Source organism: Osmerus mordax, chromosome 6 (genome assembly GCF_038355195.1).
Source record: "Osmerus mordax isolate fOsmMor3 chromosome 6, fOsmMor3.pri, whole genome shotgun sequence".
Taxonomy (NCBI): Eukaryota; Metazoa; Chordata; class Actinopteri; order Osmeriformes; family Osmeridae; genus Osmerus; species Osmerus mordax.
The window spans coordinates 4,175,623-4,194,900 of NC_090055.1; the positions used below are offsets into that span (position 1 = coordinate 4,175,623).

Consider the following 19,278-nt stretch of genomic DNA (forward strand, 5'->3'; position numbering starts at 1 on the left):
TTCTGTTAACGGGGTGTTTCGCGATTTTCTGAAATCACTGGCAAGGGATTTATCCTAAATAGCTAGCCAACTTTACTCGTGGTAGCGTTATGCCTGGGGATTTACAGCCTTCTAACCATTAATAGTAGACGCATGCATGGTGAGATCGTGAGTTGAGTTTCAATTCCTTGCCAGCTGAGCTTCAAAATGTGTTAATGACAATGACATGTGTTGGATGATACACTGTCAATACTTATTAACAGTAGATCAATATATTTCACCTTGTGTTCACGTCGACAAAGGATTGTAGCTGGCAATCGGATGACAACGAAATTGGCATCCCTTTTTTAGTTGGTAAGAAGACATAGGCTGGCTGCAGATAATACAGCTATGATCTTGGAGCGCCCCCGTGTGAGCAGATTTGAGCTGATCTACTTGACACCATTTAAAAAAACAATAGCATGTGTGAACATCCAACGACAACAGTTAAGAAAGGTTGTATTTTATTGAAAATAGTTTACATCGTTTTCCTTCAACCTATTCATCCACAGTATTGTACAAACATTGAGAGTTTCAATCTAAAATGTTGGATGTGTGAACAACATAGAACATTGATCAACACTGTAAGTGAAATTGAACAATGCTGTAATTGGGTGAGACACTGGTTACGGTATTGTTATAAACAAAAATGCCAGAGGTGTTTTAGGCATACAATCTAAGTAGTATTGAGGGGAAGAGGACAAACTGCCACACAAAAACAGCAGTACTATAGACACCATACATTTTGACAGTCCTGGCACTGAGGGTTGTGTGGAGAATGAGTTGAGTGGAATGCCTTATTTTCAAATCAGGGCCAAGGATAAAGCCAAAACCTGTTAGTCAAAGCCTAATTTCCCAGGTTTAGAATAGTGTTTGAAACTTTCATCCAATTGAAGAGGGTAAAAAGTAACTCACCTCTCTGTTTTAGTCATTCTAACATAAATGTGGCCCAAGCTAGTTGACAGCTGGTGTAAGCAGTCCTCTAACTGGGAGACTGGTGACTGCTCTACACTCAGTCAATCACACAGGTCTCACACAGTTGACAACTTTCACTCACACACAAATAACTTCCTATCTAAGCCCCAGTTTCTTCTTCTCCTTCTGTTTTTTGCGTACCACCTCCATGTTCCGGTCTTTCCACATGCTCTTCCTCAGTTTGATCGGTCGACTGCCTACATACTTGCCTGTGGGCACACAAAATAGCAAATAATAAGTTTTTAAGACAAGCATTAAAGGTCTCTAAGACAAAAAAAAAAGTATGATTTAATTGTCTTTTATAAATCAATTAGATAATCTGATGACTTGAGTATAAGTTATCAACTTGCACACAATAAGGCCCCTCCTTTCCTGCAGCTCACCATTCATTTCTCTCATGGCTCGTACGTAGTCGTTAGGGTCCTTAAAGCTGACAAAACCGTAGCCCTTTGTCTTCCCTGTGCGCTTGTCCCTCACCACCTTGGCCTTCAGGAAGGATGGGTAGCGGCTGAATGCACGCGCCAAGATGTCATCATTCACCTCGTTGCCAAGGTCACCGCAGAAGATCCGGAAATCATCTGGAAGCGAAAATAAGCGACGGATATGTGAGGAAGGAGAGCATGGAAAAAAGTGCCGGTGTTGGGGAAAGAGGAAACAGACTTGCATACCTGAGTCCCAATCCAGCAGACTCTGGTCCTCCCAGCTAGTACCAGCTGCAGTGCGAATACACTTCTTCATTTTCTCTTGTTTCCCCCTCTTTTTTTCTTCCACGCTGCCATCTGCTGGCTATCCCAAAAACATTCAATCACAGGCACGACTACCTTAGTGGAACACACAAACCATGCTGCAATTGTGCTTTAAGCAGTGTTTCGAGCTATGAGATTGAGATGAGCTATAGACACACCGTTCTAATATCCCTTCATCTTAAAATTCCAGAAGTGTATTGGGGTGAGGTGTGCTGGTATTCTTTTAAATTTTTTAGAATGAACCATAGAGATCGAAGCCTACCTCAGGGTGCACAGGCTCTGGCTCAGGCATGCTGGGTCCGATGATGTTGTCGTCCGAGGCAGAGTCCTTCTTGGCTTCCAAAAGTCCGGCAGCCATTACTGCTGCCTGCTGCTCTGCCACCGACGCAGCCAGCTCCTCCTGACAGAGGCAGCACATAGGATCAATCAGTATCTTCGTCCATTACATTATAAAAAAAACACCAATTAACAGTAAGCGCTCAAACATGATCTAGAAATAGTTTGTTAAAGTAATGTTTGTGTGGGGGATGTTTTGAGGGTGGAAGGAAGGCTATGTGTTTACCATGCGCGCCTGTCTCTGAGCACGGATGTCAGGCCTCTTGGGGGCTGGAGGGGCTGTGTAGACGGTGGGGGCTGCCTGTATGACTGATGGGGTGATCTTGGGAGGCTGCTGCGCCACAGGCCTGGGGGGTGGAGACACCATGGGACCCATTGGCCCTACCTGAGAAAATGAGAGCAGAGAAGACAGACCAGGTATGGTCTGTTAGAGAAGAGGGGAGGGGTGGGGGTGGTGTACTGTCTCATAATAGTGATTAGGTGTTTTAATGGAGCAATTAAACATGATCCATTGTTGGACATTGCTATCCATATATACTGAATTATTTAGCCACTGACAGAGGGTGTGGAGCCCAAGTGTCCCATGGGGGCCATGCTGTGCTGATGCTGTTGCTGATGCTGGGGCTGATGCTGGGGCTGATGCTGGGGCTGATGCTGGGGCTGATGCTGGGGCTGATGCTGGGGCTGATGCTGGGGCTGATGCTGGGGCTGATGCTGGGGCTGATGCTGAGGCTGATGCTGATGCTGAGGCTGATGCTGTGGCTGATGCTGGTTCTGGGGGGGGTGTTGGTGCTGGGGGGGTCCTTGTATTGGGGGGGTCATGGAATGTTGAGGGGGACCCTGCATGGGAGGGGCCATCATCATTGGTGGTGGTGGAGGGGGACGTGGCAGAGGAGGGGCCATCATGCCCTGAGGGGGGGGTCCACGCATCCCTGGCATTCTCTGACCAGCTGAAAACACGGGTAGAGGAACATTAAATATCTCATTAATATCTCATATGATTATAAAACGGATGCAAAGTGTGGTGAATTATGTATGTACACTTCTAAATGGCATAGCCCTGGTTCAACGTAAATACGTTAGATTAAGAGGATTGTTTGTGAGTGTGTGAGTGTAACAGAGTATGGGACATGGGTGTGTGAGTATTTTTCTATTTTGACAGATAACCTATAAGCAGTGAAAACAAGTGGGGATGATTGGAGATGTAAACTGACCTGGTCTCTGCAAGATGTGAGGGACAAATGCTGGTCTCAACATGGGTGGAGGTCGGACTGGTGGTACTGGAGACAAGGAGACGGACATCATCACATAAACTGATGATCTGAGTGGGGTAGGCCTTGGTGATAAAACGATTGTGATGTCTACCATGACAGACACTTCATCAATAGCAATCAGAAAACTGTTCAATAGTTTCACTAAATGCATCAAATGCAAACCACCAAAAAAGCACATAACGAAGTTCGGTTGCATTTACAAACGGCAATCACGCAATTTTTCAGTTTAATCGCTGAGCGCGAAAGTGGATACAGATGAATAATAATCTAGAGTAAAGAGTATAAAAAAGCCTACTAATTCAATAAAGAATTCAAACAAAACATTCTTATACCCCTCAGCGCTAAGCATGTAAGGTTTTTTCAGTACACTACAATTTACAGATTGTATAATCTTATAACTTCTCTGTGACTAACATGGTCATTTAAAAGCTATACATTTTACATTTGATACATTTAGTCATTTAGCAGACCCTCTTATCCAGAGCGACTTACAGCAAGTACATAAACATTCCCCCAAGGCAAGTAGGGTGAAGTGCCTTGCCCAAGGACACAACGTAATTTTGCACGGCCGGGTGTCGAACCGGCAACCTTCTTATTAATAGCCCGATTCCCTAACCGCTCAGCCATCTGACCCCCTAGCTAGCTATGTTACCTGGGCCAACAAAGGCAGGGGGTGGTGGACCAACAAATGTGCCAGCTCGGGCCTCCAGGGTCTGTTGTACCTGAGGAAAGGGGAGATGGATTCAGATATTCAGATGTGGGGCTGGTTTTCCCTGATGGATAGAAAAGGCATGACTTATATTCATCATTTCAGTCAGTAGTCTAGTCGATCTGAACTAGGTTTCTGAAGGAAAGGATCAATAATGTCAGAACTGCTGGTAGGCGTAGACTCATGCACACCATGCCATAATCACAATTTAAACAGGAGTTTATAAGTATGGTAAGCACATCCACATGTGTTCATTTGTGAAAGTGTGTAGGTGCCTCATACATTTGGTAACGTTACCTGTCTGTATGTGTTTGTTCCAATGATTGGACGGTGTATGGGAACCGCTAGGGCCACAGGAACCCCCTCCAAGACTGTGGGACCACCGCCGGACAGAGACATCGGACCCCCCAGGACCTCCTGCTCAAACCTGCATGGTTGGGAATAGTGATGGCTTACACTAGTGCGCATTCAACTGACTTTACACCCACCAACCACTTATTATAAACAGGGCAATGTAACTACTCACAGCGCCATTTCGGCTTCCATCTCTTTCAATCGCTCTTCTCCCGATTTCAACGCCATCATGTAACTGCAGGTACAATAATATGGAATTTGTAGAACGTGCGTGAACACGAATGACACGTAAGAGGTTCTTTACTTTACCTACTACTAGTAACTCCACTATGTCGACTTAGCAAGCTAGCCTAGCGAACACACAGTAACTGATTTATGAAGGTTGTGATACCAAAATCAGCTAACATTAGCCAAGCTAACTAGCGATACAAGTAGCTAGCTGTTGACACACACACAAATTAACACGAAACAGAAATCACACTTTGTAGGCTTACTTTAAACGCTGATACTCCTTTAGTTCAAAAAGTATTCTATCGGATTGTCGTAATAAGTGTTTATATTTACTTGAACTACATCTGCGCTACTGTATCTAAATACAGACCTAATAGCTCGCAAGTCTTCTTCTGTTAGCATGCAACTTCCTCTGTGGCAAATGCTAGACCGCCACCTATTGACTGAAAAAAGCAATCTCGCTTGGGGCACATGGGGGGGCTTTTCGGCTTGTATCGACCAGGTGGTCGACAGGTGTGTTCGACTTCATGCAGCACCGGCGGCCCTTGAAGTTGAGAACGCCATTGGCTGCTTCAAGTCAGCCGGGCTGCAGGCGACTGCAGGCGACGCCGACGCTGCATGAAGTCGAACGCACCTATTCTATGGCCAGTCACCACGTCGATACCTGTGGTAGCAGCGCCAGGGAGTGACATTACCATATCTTGTGTGTTTTCAACTAATAAGGACCTGAATCTGTATAACCTGATCATCAACTGGCAGCGAAATTCTTAGGAAAGTAGAAGAGTTTATTTTTAGGAAGGCCACAGACAACTGTTATCCCCATTCAATTTGTACTAAAGTACATTTGTCTTATTTATTTCTTTATTTAAAGATCCTGTTACTTTGTATTCAATTTGTATTAAATATATGTTGTAGTGTGTATGTCAATGAAGATGTAATAGTGCATGGGGATCAATAAAGTACAAGCCAACTCTACAAGTCAGCAAGCTAAAATATCACTCTCCTTTTTCTAGGTGGTGCACAGCTTCTACAATGGGGAAGACAGACTGGTCAGACAGAGTGCTGCCTATAAAGGACGTTGTCATCTCTTTGAGGAGCAGCTTGCTGAGGGCAACGCCTCTCTCAGATTGACCAGTGTCCAACCCAGTGACAAGGGAATCTATAAGTGTATTGTCACTAATGAAGTGGAAACCATGCAGACGGATACAGAGCCGATAGTTATGGGTAATTTATTTTGTTTTACTGAAATGTTAAGCAAGCTCAAGTTACCCATCAGTCTTGTTATTTGTACAACACAGCTATGGCATGACTGCAGACTCCTAAAACCCACCTGGCCATTTTAATCTAAAATAAGATCCACCTCATGTAATGTATAAGGCTACGGTAGCAGTTTTACTGTGCAAAACACACCATAGACATTTTAAATATATATAAGCCTTTTGGCATTTTGACCATTTGGCATTTTCATACTTTATTGGACAGTGAAAGTATAAGAGACAAAAACAAGACATGCAGAGAATGGCCCTGAGCCTGAATCAAACCCATAGTGCTGCAGACCTCAGCCTATGTGGTACACACACTTAACCGGTACGCCACCAGGGCACCCTCTGCCATAGATGATTTTACCTTTATTCTCTTTCCTTCAACTAACAGTGATCGTCACTGCCACAGCAGTGCCCCGTTTTCGGTTTTACCCTGCCCTAGTGTTTCCCTGTATCTGTCATTGTCTTCACCTGTGTCTCGTTCAGTGGTTTCAGTTCTCGTTAGTGTCATTGTGTCCACCTGTGTCTTGTTTGGTTCTGTGTATTTAGGTTCCTGTTTTGTGTCCAGTCTTTGTCTTGTCATTATTACCCATTGTCTCTTTCCTGGTTTTTGATAATAAACCCTTTGTCCTATTATATTTTGCCTTATTGTATATTTAATTCTATTCTAATCCCACTTAGTACTGCTAGTTCATGTACCCTTAGTATAGTTAGTCCACATATTTAAATTTTAGGTATATGTTTATTGTATGCACCTTCCTGCCAAAGCAAATTCCTTGTCTGTGCAAACTTTCATGGCGAATAAATCCCTTTCTGATTCTGATTCTGATTCTACAGCACCTTACCAGGAGCCAACTTTGTCAGTCAGGTACACCTGTGACAGTGTCCTGGTCAATATGACATCTTCTCAGGGCTTCCCCCAGCCAGAGGTCCACTGGAGCTGCCAGGACGTGGACCTGCAACCGAGCATCGTATGCAGCAACGTCACCATCTTGGAGAAGGAAAGCAAGGGGAGCTACAGGCTGCATAGTGAGCTGACTTTAAGATCCAAAACCACCCAGACTGTTACAGCGGAGCTAAGACACCCCGTGCTGAACCAGAGCTTTACAATGTCGCTCACTCTACACCCTCTACCAGGTAGCATACTGTACTAGTCCCTTTCATGTCCACAAAGAGATAGTGAACCTACTGAGCTGTTCTGTTTCAGAGGTGGATAGTTTGGGAAGGGTGTAATTAAACACAACTGTTTCACCAGATAAGTTACACAGGATCCACTAACCATCGACCACCTTCCTCATCTCAACAGCAAGCTGTATTATTGATCAGCTGTGAGTTTACTGGGGTGGGCAGGTAACTTGTGATCAGTAGAAGTCATACCTTCTACTGTTAGTTAATGTTTCAAAAAAGGGAAGGTTTCATGTACTCACCCTCTAGACTCCCTCTCTCTCTCTCTTTTTTGCAGACTGCTGTAGGGTAGCAGAGAGGGACAGGATGGTGCTGTGTTTCCCCCTGGGAGTAGTGCTTGGAGTAATGGTGGTACTGGTGCTTATGAGCTCAACACTGAAAGTTGAAAACCTTAATCTTTAGGTAACAGAGGTACCTAAAGGTATGGTATTCAGGCTCAGTCTGTGTGAACTCAAAATGTTTACATTACAATAAATTGTGAAATCCATGCGTCTTGACTATTTATTCAAGAAACACAGTACTATAATTCATGTGTGTACATATGCCTTTATGCTAAATAAATAGTTGTAGCATTGTATTTTATATTTTTCTTTGTACTGTTTGTATATGATGGAAGCAGGTGATTTGAATGCCTGAGTGAAATAACTATAACCAAAAAGGTTAATTGATCAGAAATGGATATGCATTTGGTGTCTTGCAGAAAGGCAGCAAATTGATTAATTAAAATGATTTGTTGCTAATGCAAGCAATTAGGCATACTATACATAGTCACAAGTATCTGGTAAAGAGCAAGGTTTGGCCTATATACCACTCTGAAATAATTTTGTCCTGAGAATATCAGGATTCTGCTACAAAATAAATTAACTTTGAGTTATGACAAATTAATGATGAAAAGCAAGTCATGATCATTTGACCCAACTTCTAGAATATTTGTGAGTATAAGTGAGTTTTTGGTTATATTAGTTGGCCTACACTTGGAAATCAATCTTCTGTAATTGGCCATTGTAAATTGTATTTCCAAAAGAGAATGCTATATTGAGTGTAACCAATGAAAGCGGTAACAGTTTGCGGGCCAAGTACAAAGGATATTTGACTATTGAATAGCACATCCTGGCAAGAAGGCCGTATTCATTCATGTGACAAGATTACCCTCTTAAAACTCTTAACAATAACCTAAATACTTGATAATGCTTATTTAGCAAATCGAATAAAAATGGCAGTCATCTAAAAAATAAAACAGTTTCTAACGTTCACCATGAATTAAACTAAGACAGAAGTCTGTTTTAAAATAAGAAAGGGGATTTCCAGTTCATTGTATTTGTATAGTATCTTGTGTTGGCACGCACCAAGAAGAGGGGCCTTCGTCTTCTTTTACGCATACAGTATACACACCCTAAGTATATTGAATATGTAATCTTTACAAAAGATCAGGTGGCTTATGTACTTTTGATTAAAAGTTTATGTAAGGAGTTTAACTGAACAATGACTTCAGTAGCTGAGCTTCAAGTGTGTTGGCACGCACCAAGGAGGGGCCCCCGTCTTCTATTACGCATACTGGGGCTCGTGTTATCCAGCCACAGTCGGCATTATATATGACATGTAATTGCTGTAAATTTACTTAAAATCGATCCCACATTTATTTGAAAGGATGTGTTGCTTTGAAACGTTATTTTGGATGAAAGCATCTGCTATAAGTGATTAAAAATGTTTATGTCTGTGGGTCAAGGACTCCAGTCATTAAATGCTTAGAATATAATGAGAATGAGTATTCAATTTAACTTTATTGACAATTATGTTAATTATTATACCACTCAGAAATGATTTTGTCCTGAGAATATCAGGATTCTGTTACAAAAGAAATTAACTTTGAGTTATGACATAATTAATTATGAAAAGCAAGTCATGATCATGTGACCCAACTTATAGAATATTTAAAGTGAGTTTTTGGTTGTATTAAAGTTGGCCTACACTATTGGAAATCAATTTACTGTAATTGGTCAAGTAAAAATAAGTACAAAGGATATTTGACTACTGAATAGCACATCCCGGCAAGAATGGCGTATTCATTCATGTGACAAAATTACCCTCTTAAAACTCTTAATAATAACCTCAATACTTGATAATACTTATTTAGCACATCTAATAAACATCGCAGCCATCTAAAAAATAAAACTTGTTCCTAATGCACAGTTTCTAAGACGGAAGTCTGTTTTCAAATAAGAAGGGGGATTTCCAGTATAGCTGTCTTGATCGGGTGCTGTACGTTTTGAAACGTATGTCAACAGATGTGTGCGTGTGGATAAAGTTAATTAACATTCTCTCTAAACTGAAAGCAAATGTTTGATTAGGTTTTTGGTATTTATTCCCAGCTTGACAAGGCTGAATATTGTAGCCTACTAAAGAGTATTAAAAGTTTATTTAGACAAATGATTGAGGAACAATTCTGAATTTGTTGTTGTGAAATATAATGAAATAATTTCATAGTTAAACGTGTCAACTAGTCATGCTCAACCAAGCCTAATCCACCAAAAGTACATTCTGTGTAGAACAAGTGTACAGAATACACACCCTGAGTATACTGAACATGTTATCATTACAAAAGATCAGGTGGTTTATGTACTTTTGATTCAAAGTTTAAGTAAGGAGTTTGACAACAATTACTTCAGTAGCTGAGCTTCAATTGTGTTGGCACGCACCAATGAGAGGGGCCCTCGTCTTATTTTACGCATACTGGGACATGCGTTATTCAGCCACAGTCGGCATTATATATGACATGTAATTGCTATAAATTTACTTAAAATCGATCCCACATTTATTTGACAGGATGCTGTATATTCTTTCTTTCTGTTTTACTGTATAACAATTAGTTTACATAATTGGGAAAAATTACTTGGTTGTGTCATATAGTTTTCCATGATGTGGTTCAGATGCATATCCAATGTTTCAGTACTGTACTGTTTCGATTATGACTGGGAAAAAAGGTCAGAATGAGCTGTTTAGTTTGTTATCTAGGATGTGGTTAAATTATATCCTGTGTCAAGCGTATGGTCCATACAGCATATGGTCTGTCTATAATAAATGGAATGTCTTCCTGAAACTTCAGTAGTGGTGTTTTGTTAATAGCATTTAAATCAATATGCACAGACGTTATGCTTGCATGCATGCATCACATGCGTCATATTGTTGAATTATTAGGATTGTAGAAGGATGGGTTGATCTCATCTCTATATAAGAGTATCCTCCTCTTTGTACATCTCACCTCTTCTGCAAAGAGCCTTAACAGGTATAGTATCCACACTTTCCAGCCATTTTTACATTGGATACAATGCAGTTACTGTAAGAAGTATGATGCATTGCCTATTGGAAACTACTTAAAGTACATGAGTGTATTGCGGACTACATTGGGCACTCTTGGTCTATAGCAGTTAAAACATTTAGATTCAATCCTGGTTCTGAAACTTGTTAAACAGTTGTAGTAAACCTACAAATACTTATTATAGTAAATATTCAATTTATTATTTTGTATTATTCCTTGATTGTATTTGAACTATTCCGTTTTTTGATGTGTACCTTATATTGAACTCTTCTGTCTTTTGATATGTACTTTAAATTGTATTGATGTTTATCTTACACATTATATATTACAGGGCTCAGCTTCAAAAAGAGACCTTTATCTCACAATAAATCAGACATGAAGACTAAGCCTGTGCTGTTATGTGTTGCCGTGGCACTGTTCTCAGGTAAGAACCAGTTTTCACTTTTAATGTTATTACTGAAAGCAGTAACATCTTCCAAGAGATGAAATAAACATTGTGTTAGGCTCTAGTAAAAATATGTTAGCATTGTAGCAATGGGAACACATTGTATAAAGAGATACTTCAAAAACAATATTCAGCATTATGGATATGATAGCAACTGTGTCGTGGGAAATTGATTATGGGACAGCGACAGCGAGGCAAACCAGGGAAGGTTACTTGAGGTTAGATTTTGGGGCCTTAAATGGCTCACTATCTGCGCAGTTAATAAACTCTGCAGAGTTAATAAACTCCACTCTAAACTGGATTTAACCAGAACAGGAGAAAACATGGTATGAGGGAGATTGGTTTGCCAAACTTATGATGGGAAAAGAATGTGGAGCCTGAGTAGAATAGTCTGTTATTGCATAACAATGAATGGGAAAACAGCTGGTGGAGTTAAATTATCCTGGAACTCACTCTCAAGGGACTGAAGTCACGTATTCCGTATTTGTTATCTTGATTTACTGTAATTACAAATCTTTATCAATTTAAAACTTGATGATGATTTTGCATGGCAGAACAATTAACTTTTGGGTTGTATTGTTTGACAAAAAAAGTATTTGAACTTGACAGTAAGAAACCTATTGCATGGGTGAATTTCCTTGCTGCTTTTCAACAGGACACATTCATTTAGGTTTGCTTTGATCAAAATATTTAAGCAAAGATGCTTTTGTCTTAATAATAATGATAATGCAATGGTAACAAACCAAACATGGAAGAACTATCAATGTAATTTTGAAATGGCTCAGATGGATCTACAGGGGTGTGATAATTGAAAAAGCAACCTAAATATTGTACTTGAATGATGAGTAAAAATAGTATACACTGCATACATTCATTAGTGCAGATTTTGTCAGGGAGGATCAGTATTACAATTCCACATTTCACTGAACTTCTGCAAGATTTCATTGAAATCCCAAGAGTATTATCTCCATTTGAAAGAGCAAATTCATTAGTTTTGTATTGAATAGAACAGTGAGTGACAAGCATTTCTATTCATATCCTATATTTGGTATATGGTTTCATGGTTTGTTTTTCAGTGTATATATAAACATGTATACAGTATATATCAACTTGAATTCAAGCACTTTCAAAGTTAATGTCTTTAAAAACCTTCAAGGATTTTCAAAACCTGTGGGAACTGCAATAAAAAAAGTCTACATTTTCAAAAATCTCAATCTCCAAAATGTCTTTCTACCTTTCCACTTTCCTTTCTCCTTCTCTTCCCTTCCCGTCCTCCTACTTCTGTCTGCAGTGACACAAGGCTGTTCTGTAGGAAAAGAGTTTGTCACAGCATTCTTGACCAACTACCAGCAGAATTATCGAGGTCAGAAGCTGCAACTGGCCATCACCTCCCAAGGGATCCCCGCTACGGTGCAGATCCGTCTCGAATCCCCCCGCTTCACCACCACAGTAAGGCTAGGTGGGAAGGAAACCAAATGGGTGACGCTGCCTGGAGGAGCAGAGCTCCGAAAATCTGGCCTTTCCTCCAGCGTTGTCCAGGTGTCCTCAAGTGCCGATGTTTCATTGGTTGCCTTTAACACCCGCGATCATACGGGTGACAGCTCCAAAGTACTACCGTCCCACCAGTTGGGGGTAGAATACTGGGCTTACACCCCTGCCCATGGGGACAGCTTTATGAAGCTGCTGGCTGTAGTGAACGGACCCCAGCTCAACACAGTCACTTTTCAGTCACCTACCAGTGTCAAAATCAATGGCATTGGAACTTGGAAGGCTGGCCAGAACATTAATGTAATCATGAAGCCGTATCAGAGCTACCTGCTGCAGAGTAGTTCCAGTTTGACCGGGATGCAGGTAAAGTCACAACACCCTTTGGCTGTTTTGGCAGGGCACCAGTGCTCTTGGTTAGAAGGCTATTGCAGCCACGTATATGAGCAGCTCCTTCCACTTCACCTCCTGTCCACCTCCTACCTTGTCCCTGCTATGCACCCAGCTGGACACTCCAAGGACCAGGCCCACATCATAGCCACTGAGGATGGCACAGTGGTGACAGTTATTCGGGGGAAGTCCGCAACTAGTCAGAAACTCCAAGCTGGCCAGGCTTTCTTTGAGCGTGTCACATTTGACTCTCCTCTGTTGATCCAAAGTAACAAGAAGGTGATGGTGATGTATTACAGCAACAACAAACCATTCGACCCCTTCCTGACCTCTATCCTACCCTCCTCCCAGTCAGCCAGCGATTGGTCTGTGGAAACCCTGGATGGTTTCAAAAGTACTGCAATAGTTCTATCACTGCGGGAGGGGGTTCACAGTGTGAAGATCTATGGCAAAAAGACCATAAACAAGATTCAGTGGAACACTTTCCTGCCAGATGATAAGTACGTGTGGAGCATTGTCAGTCTGGGTAAGAAACAGGATCATTTCATCATCGAGGGAGACTCAATTCTGTCTGTATACGTCTATGGAGGAAAACAGTTCGAGGGCTATGGTACCTCAGGCGTATGCTCCTCAGGTAAATTCTTTGATGTTACTTTTCACTACGCCATACTCAGTTCTTTGATCCTACACCTTAACAATGCTTACACAGATGCATTCCTTTAGAGACAGACAACACATTTCCAGAAATATTACTGTTTAATCCTTTATATATATATATATATATATATATATATATATATATATATATATTATATATATATATCTGTAAACAGATATATTCTGCTAAAACTCTCGAGCTGAGAAGTGTAAAGTGAACATTGTGTCACCCCTCCCTGCCCACCTTTAGCTGCAGTGCCTCCTACTCCTCCTCCGGATCCCTGTGACAAGATCAAATGCAGGGAGAAGGAAGAGTGCAAGAAAGGTGAATGTGTTCACATTTCCAAGGCAACTTGCCATGCGGTAGGAGACCCCCACTACCAGACCTTCGATGGGTATCGGTTCGACTTCCAGGGCACCTGCACCTACACCATGGCAACAGTTACTGATCTGACACAGGGACTGGCCGCATTTACAGTACTGACCAAGAACAACCACAGAGGAAAGCGGACAGTGTCCTATGTCAGGACAGTGACCATAACTGTCTACAATCAGACTGTGGTCATTAGCAGTCAGAGGTCTATGGTGCAGGTGAGAGATCAAATGTTCGGAAATATGAGTTCAGACATACAATATAGCATAAACTTATGCTGTAGGTAGGTCTGTGGTAAATAAATAAATAAATAAATAATGAGGACTAATGAGTGGTATCATGCCCCTTCTTTCCCAGGTAAACGGAGAGCTTGTCTACCTTCCAATCAGCCTGGCTGGGGGGAAGCTGGACATAGTACAGAGAAGGGGCTATGCTGTCCTGACCACTGACTTTGGTCTGAAGGTCAAGTACAACTGGAACATGCATCTCTACATTACTGTTCCCAGCAGCTACTTCCGATTCCTTGGGGGTCTGTGTGGAAACTACAACGGTGATCGTGGAGATGATCGGACTAGCCCCTTAAATACCAGCCTCCCCACGGTGCTTGAGTTTGCCAAGAGTTGGAAAGGTGACGATAAAGACAGCTTTTGCGATGACGACTGTAAAGGGAGCTGTCCGGAATGCAGCCCCCAGCTCCAGAAAAGGTACGGGGAAAACGAGTTCTGTGGAATCCTGACCAAGACGGACGGGCCGTTTGCCAGCTGCCACAAGGCCCTGGACCCTAGCATTTTCTTTGACAACTGTATCTTTGACGTGTGTATCAACAAAGGCGCCAGAATGTTCTTCTGTGACAACCTGAAACTCTATGATGACGCCTGTCTGGCCAAGGGTGTAAAGATCAGTCCACAGTGGAGGACGAATGCTACATGCCGTAAGTTTTTTGTCTTTATTCCTTCCCTCCGGTTCTGTGTCCTCTTGTTGGATGGTGTCATTCGCCGCATACGCTCCTAATTTCAGCTATTAACTTTATGTCTCCTCTCCCCAGCTCTGCAGTGTCCAGCCAACAGCCATTATGATGCCTGTGGTTCAGCCTGCCCTGCTTCTTGCATTGATCTAGACGCCCCAGCCCAGTGTAAGGAACCCTGTGTGGAGGGCTGCCAATGCAACAGTGGCTTTGTCCTCAGTGGGGAAAGCTGTGTGCGCAGCACAAGCTGTGGCTGCCAGTACCAGGGCCGCTACTACCCTGCAGGTACCACATTCTGGGTCGACAGCCAATGTAATACGAGGTGCAGGTGTGTCTCTGGAAAGGCAGAGGCTCAGTGTGAATCCACCACATGTAAGAAGTCAGAAGTGTGCGAGCTACGCAACGGCATAAGAGACTGCTATCCAACATCCTTTGCTACGTGTCAAGCTTCTGGTGACCCCCACTACCGCACCTTTGATGGCCGGAGGTTTGACTTCCAGGGAACCTGCAACTACGTCCTGTCCCGTCTGATGGGTACAGGCTCCCTGCTGACGCCATTTGAGGTTCAGGTTCAGAACGAGAACCGGGGGAGGAACAAGGCAGTGGCCTACACCAAGACAGTGTCCATCACCATCCTCAACCATACCCTGACCTTGAGCAGCGACAATCCTGGAAAAGTTGTGGTAAGCTGTGGACACATTTCTACAGTTCTACTGCATCTTGCTGGAAGCAATTATAGAAATATAAGATTTATACGATATAAAGATTATAGAGTTTTGTGCTTTAACTGCTGTCAACCAATCCTGAGGACTTATTTATTACAAAAGCTTAAATTAACAGTAGCTGCCATTGTAATTTCATAAACATTCTGAAATACTTTAACTTGTAACGTTGCTGCAGACAGACTGACACATTCAGACAGTGAAATGCTGACAGGACTGAATGCTCTTTTATATTCATATTATTTTCCTTATGTTTTCTGTCTACAGATACTCGGCCAGTATGTAAACCTTCCGTTTGAGGCAGAGTCTGGCCAGTTGTCAGTGCTTCGTATTGGCTACTATGGCGTGGTAAGGACAAATTTTGGCCTCACTTTAAAGTTTGACTGGAGGAGCCACGTCGCTCTTACACTGCCCAGCTCATACTCGGCCCTCACCGCCGGCCTTTGTGGGAATTGGAATGGCCAACCGGGTGATGACTTCCTCAAACCGAACCGAAGCTCAGCTCCCAATCCCACTGCCTTCGGGTCGAGCTGGCAGGTGGGTGGAGCTGTCGGATGCTCCAATGATTGCCCAGGGGGCCAGTGTCCAAAATGTGACCCAACCCAGAGGCAGAAATATCAGTCGGGGGTGTACTGTGGCCGGATAACTGACAAGTCTGGCCCGTTTAGACAGTGTCACGCCAAGGTAGACCCCCAGGACTACCTGGAGGACTGTGTGTTTGACCTATGTGTGTATGGAGGCCATGCATCTGTCCTGTGTAGCGCCCTCACAACCTACACCACTGCCTGCCAGGATGCACAAGCCACAGTGGAGACCTGGAGATCAGACAGTCTCTGCCGTGAGTTAAACACACATATAAGTGCTTGCGTGCAAGCAAACACTCATATCATGCAGTTACTGTATGCATCGTGAATGAAGGACTCCTTTCTTGAAACCCTCAGCTTATTTACCGTGTATGTGATCTCTGTGTGTATTACTGTGTTTTAGCATCTTCATGCCCAGCCAACAGCCAGTACGAGGTGTGTGCCCCAGGCTGTCCTGAGACTTGCAGCCAACTAAAGGAGGATGACAGCTGCTTTAGGGCACCATGTAGAGAGGGATGTATATGTGATGACGGCTTCCTGCTTAGCGACAACATGTGTGTTCCTGTGGCAGAGTGTGGCTGTGTGTACCAGGGCCAATATTATACCAGCGGCCAGGTGTTCATCCCAGGCACTGGGGGGCACTGTAGCCCTCGCTGTGTATGTGCTGACAATGGTGAAGTTGAATGTGACACTACCTTCACCTGTGGAGCCAATGAAGAGTGTGCGTTAAGGGATGGCCTGCTGGCCTGCGTCCCAAAAAAGATTAGCACCTGCCATGTGGGCGGGGTCAGGGAGTACAAGTCGTTTGATGGGCGTGCATTCAGTGTGTACGGGGACTGTGTGTATAAGTTAGTGGAGGTGGAGCAGGATGGAGGGATGACACCCTTCACTGTGATAGTACAGCAGCAGACCGCCGAGGGGGGAGTGACCAGGAGGGTTGAAATACAGACATCCATCTACAAGATCACCATGATTCCTGGACTCGTCTGGGAAGTAGAGGTAGGTATCCCTTTGATTCCATCCATTCATCCGACTCTCTCTCTATCTCTTTATATCTTTCCTTTCATATTACATAATACACTTGACACCAGCTAAAGTTATCTTTCTCCTCTGACAGGTGAATGAAATCAGGGCCCATCTTCCTCTGTCCATAGGTGAAGGAAAAGTATTGGTCAATCAGAATGGAGTAAATATTGTTGTTGTAACAGACTTTGGCCTAAAGGTGACCTATGACACCGTGGGCGGGGTTATAGTGCATCTCCCCTCCACCTACAATGGCATTACTCTTGGTCTCTGTGGTAACTATAACAACGAACTTAATGACGACTTCCGGTTGCCCGACAACACTCAGGCACTCTCAGAGGGGGCGTTCACCGCTGGGTGGGTGATATCAGATAAAGGGGTCACATGTCAGACAGGATGTAACGGGTCTGTCTGTCCAGAACCTGAGCCGCAGAAAAAGCCAGAGTCTGAGAAGGCTTGTGACATCATCAGGGCACGCCAGGGCCCTTTTGCTTCCTGCCATGCAGTGGTACCCCCATCCGGCTACTATGAGGCGTGTGTGAAAGAATTGACACTCCCAGGAGGGGGACAGGAAGTACTGTGTCGACACATCCAGATGTATGCATCTCTCTGTCAGGGGGCTGGTGCCACAGTAATCAGCTGGAGAAACAACTCCTTCTGTCGTGAGTCACATTTGATATTGACAACAGAAATGATCGGACCTACTTTTACTCCTTTGTGTCACTGATATCCCTCTTTCCCTCCCCAATCCAGCCCTACAGTGTCCGGCAAGAACACACTATGAGCTGTGTTCTGACACCTGCTCCTCCACCTGTGCCTCCTTAAGTGCCCCTGCCCGCTGCCCCCCCTGCCAGGAGGGCTGTCAGTGTGATGAAGGACTGGTGTTTGACGGGGGAGTGTGTGTTGCTATGGACACTTGTGGTTGTGTGGTGAAGGGGAAGTACTACAAGGTGACTTGACACTCGTAATGCCACGAAACAAAATAACCTACTGTCAGCTAGTATTGTTGTTAATGATGTTGATTGTCGTTGTCAGTCCGGCCAGTCGGTGATGATGGAGGAGTGTCAAGAGGTGTGCAGCTGCAAAGCAGGGCAGTTCACCTGTCAGAACAACCAGTGTGACAAGGGGGATGAGTGTAGGGTGAAGGGCGGAGTCTTGGGCTGCTACTTGAAAGGTAATAACTTACAAAGTAAATCTATGTTTTACCTCAGAGGTATGCGTGAAGAGATTTGTTTTGTGATTCTAACTGTGTAAAGTAGTAATGCTGCAAACAGTACAGAAACACACACATACTAAGTAGAACCTCCTAATCAGCATATAATGTCCATAGTATATCATGAATTATTTTCAACAAGCAGTATCTTACCCACATTTGTAATTTTGTGTGGCCAGATCCATGTGTGGACATGCAGTGCAGGGAAAAGGAGCGCTGTGTGGTGGAGAAGGACCAGGCGGTGTGTGAGGCTCTGTCTAAGGCTGTATGCTGGGTTATGGGAGACCCCCACTTCTCCACCTTCGACGGGACCCTCTTCTCCTTCCAGGGCACCCGCTCCTACACCCTGGTCAACACCACAAAACAAGACCCCACCCTGACCGACTTCACCATCCTGACTAAGAACGAGCTGCGGGGAAACTCTAGAGGTTCCTACCTCCGCTCCACAACTGTGTACCTCTTAGGCCGCCGTATCTCAATCCTGTCTGACCAGAGGGGAAGTGTGGAGGTGGGCTTTGTTAACTAATCACTAGATCCCTGATGATTGTAAAAAATTTCCATCTTGGTTTCTTTTAAAATATTTTGTTTCTCAACATTTCCCAGGTGGATGGTGTCCGCAAGTCCCTCCCAGTCATTCTCGAGTCTGGCAACATCGAGATCACAGTGTCTGGCATTAGAGGAACCATCCAATCATCTGTGGGGTTAGAGGTCAGCTTTGACTGGAGCACACTTGTGATGGTCACAGTATCGAGCAGTTACTATGGCAACCTCCAAGGTATCTGCGGCAACTACAACGGTGACCCCAAAGACGACTTCACCATGCCATCAGGGGTCTTGACAACCAACATCACTGAGTGGGCGGGGTCTTGGAGCATTGATGATAAATATAAGCGTTAATTTGCCTATGATGATTAGTCTTCATGATCTAATATGTAACTCAAACATTTATGTAGCCTTATCTTTTGATTATCTGCCAAGATAATACATATAATCAAAACTAAATATATTTCAGCACT

At 43.4% G+C, this 19,278-nt stretch overlaps 2 protein-coding genes across 2 annotated transcripts; one reads left to right on the plus strand and one right to left on the minus strand.

Annotated features, from left to right (window-relative positions):
- Window positions 1-478: 478 nt before the first annotated feature.
- rbm42 (RNA binding motif protein 42) lies at window positions 479-5,036 on the minus strand. Its single transcript, XM_067237949.1, has 11 exons — window positions 4,907-5,036; window positions 4,585-4,647; window positions 4,356-4,485; window positions 4,002-4,071; window positions 3,290-3,355; window positions 2,634-3,025; window positions 2,302-2,460; window positions 2,002-2,139; window positions 1,662-1,779; window positions 1,377-1,571; window positions 479-1,202 (listed from the first exon to the last, which is right to left on the minus strand). The coding sequence occupies exons 2-11, from the start codon at window positions 4,641-4,643 to the stop codon at window positions 1,090-1,092; spliced, it is 1,440 nt and encodes a 479-aa protein (XP_067094050.1). The 5' UTR covers window positions 4,644-4,647; window positions 4,907-5,036; the 3' UTR covers window positions 479-1,089.
- Window positions 5,037-10,363: 5,327 nt separating this feature from the next.
- Window positions 10,364-19,278, plus strand: LOC136943896 (IgGFc-binding protein-like). Its single transcript, XM_067237380.1, has 13 exons — window positions 10,364-10,373; window positions 10,738-10,830; window positions 12,143-13,360; window positions 13,634-13,974; window positions 14,114-14,687; window positions 14,802-15,403; window positions 15,710-16,280; window positions 16,430-17,025; window positions 17,144-17,711; window positions 17,803-17,999; window positions 18,085-18,223; window positions 18,442-18,770; window positions 18,866-19,278. The coding sequence occupies exons 2-13, from the start codon at window positions 10,782-10,784 to the stop codon at window positions 19,157-19,159; spliced, it is 5,478 nt and encodes a 1,825-aa protein (XP_067093481.1). The 5' UTR covers window positions 10,364-10,373; window positions 10,738-10,781; the 3' UTR covers window positions 19,160-19,278.

Bases quoted from the DNA above. Each gene is read 5' to 3' on its own strand.
- LOC136943896 (XM_067237380.1), top strand. From the start codon at position 10,782: ATGAAGACTAAGCCTGTGCTGTTATGTGTTGCCGTGGCACTGTTCTCA. The intron at 10,831-12,142 runs GTAAGAACCAGT...TTCTGTCTGCAG, and splicing joins TGCCGTGGCACTGTTCTCAG to TGACACAAGGCTGTTCTGTA. The intron at 18,224-18,441 runs GTAATAACTTAC...TTGTGTGGCCAG, and splicing joins CTTGGGCTGCTACTTGAAAG to ATCCATGTGTGGACATGCAG.
- rbm42 (XM_067237949.1), bottom strand. From the start codon at position 4,643: ATGATGGCGTTGAAATCGGGAGAAGAGCGATTGAAAGAGATGGAAGCC. The intron at 3,026-3,289 runs GTCAGTTTACAT...CCGTGTTTTCAG, and splicing joins TCACATCTTGCAGAGACCAG to CTGGTCAGAGAATGCCAGGG. The intron at 1,203-1,376 runs GTGAGCTGCAGG...GTGTGCCCACAG, and splicing joins AGCCATGAGAGAAATGAATG to GCAAGTATGTAGGCAGTCGA.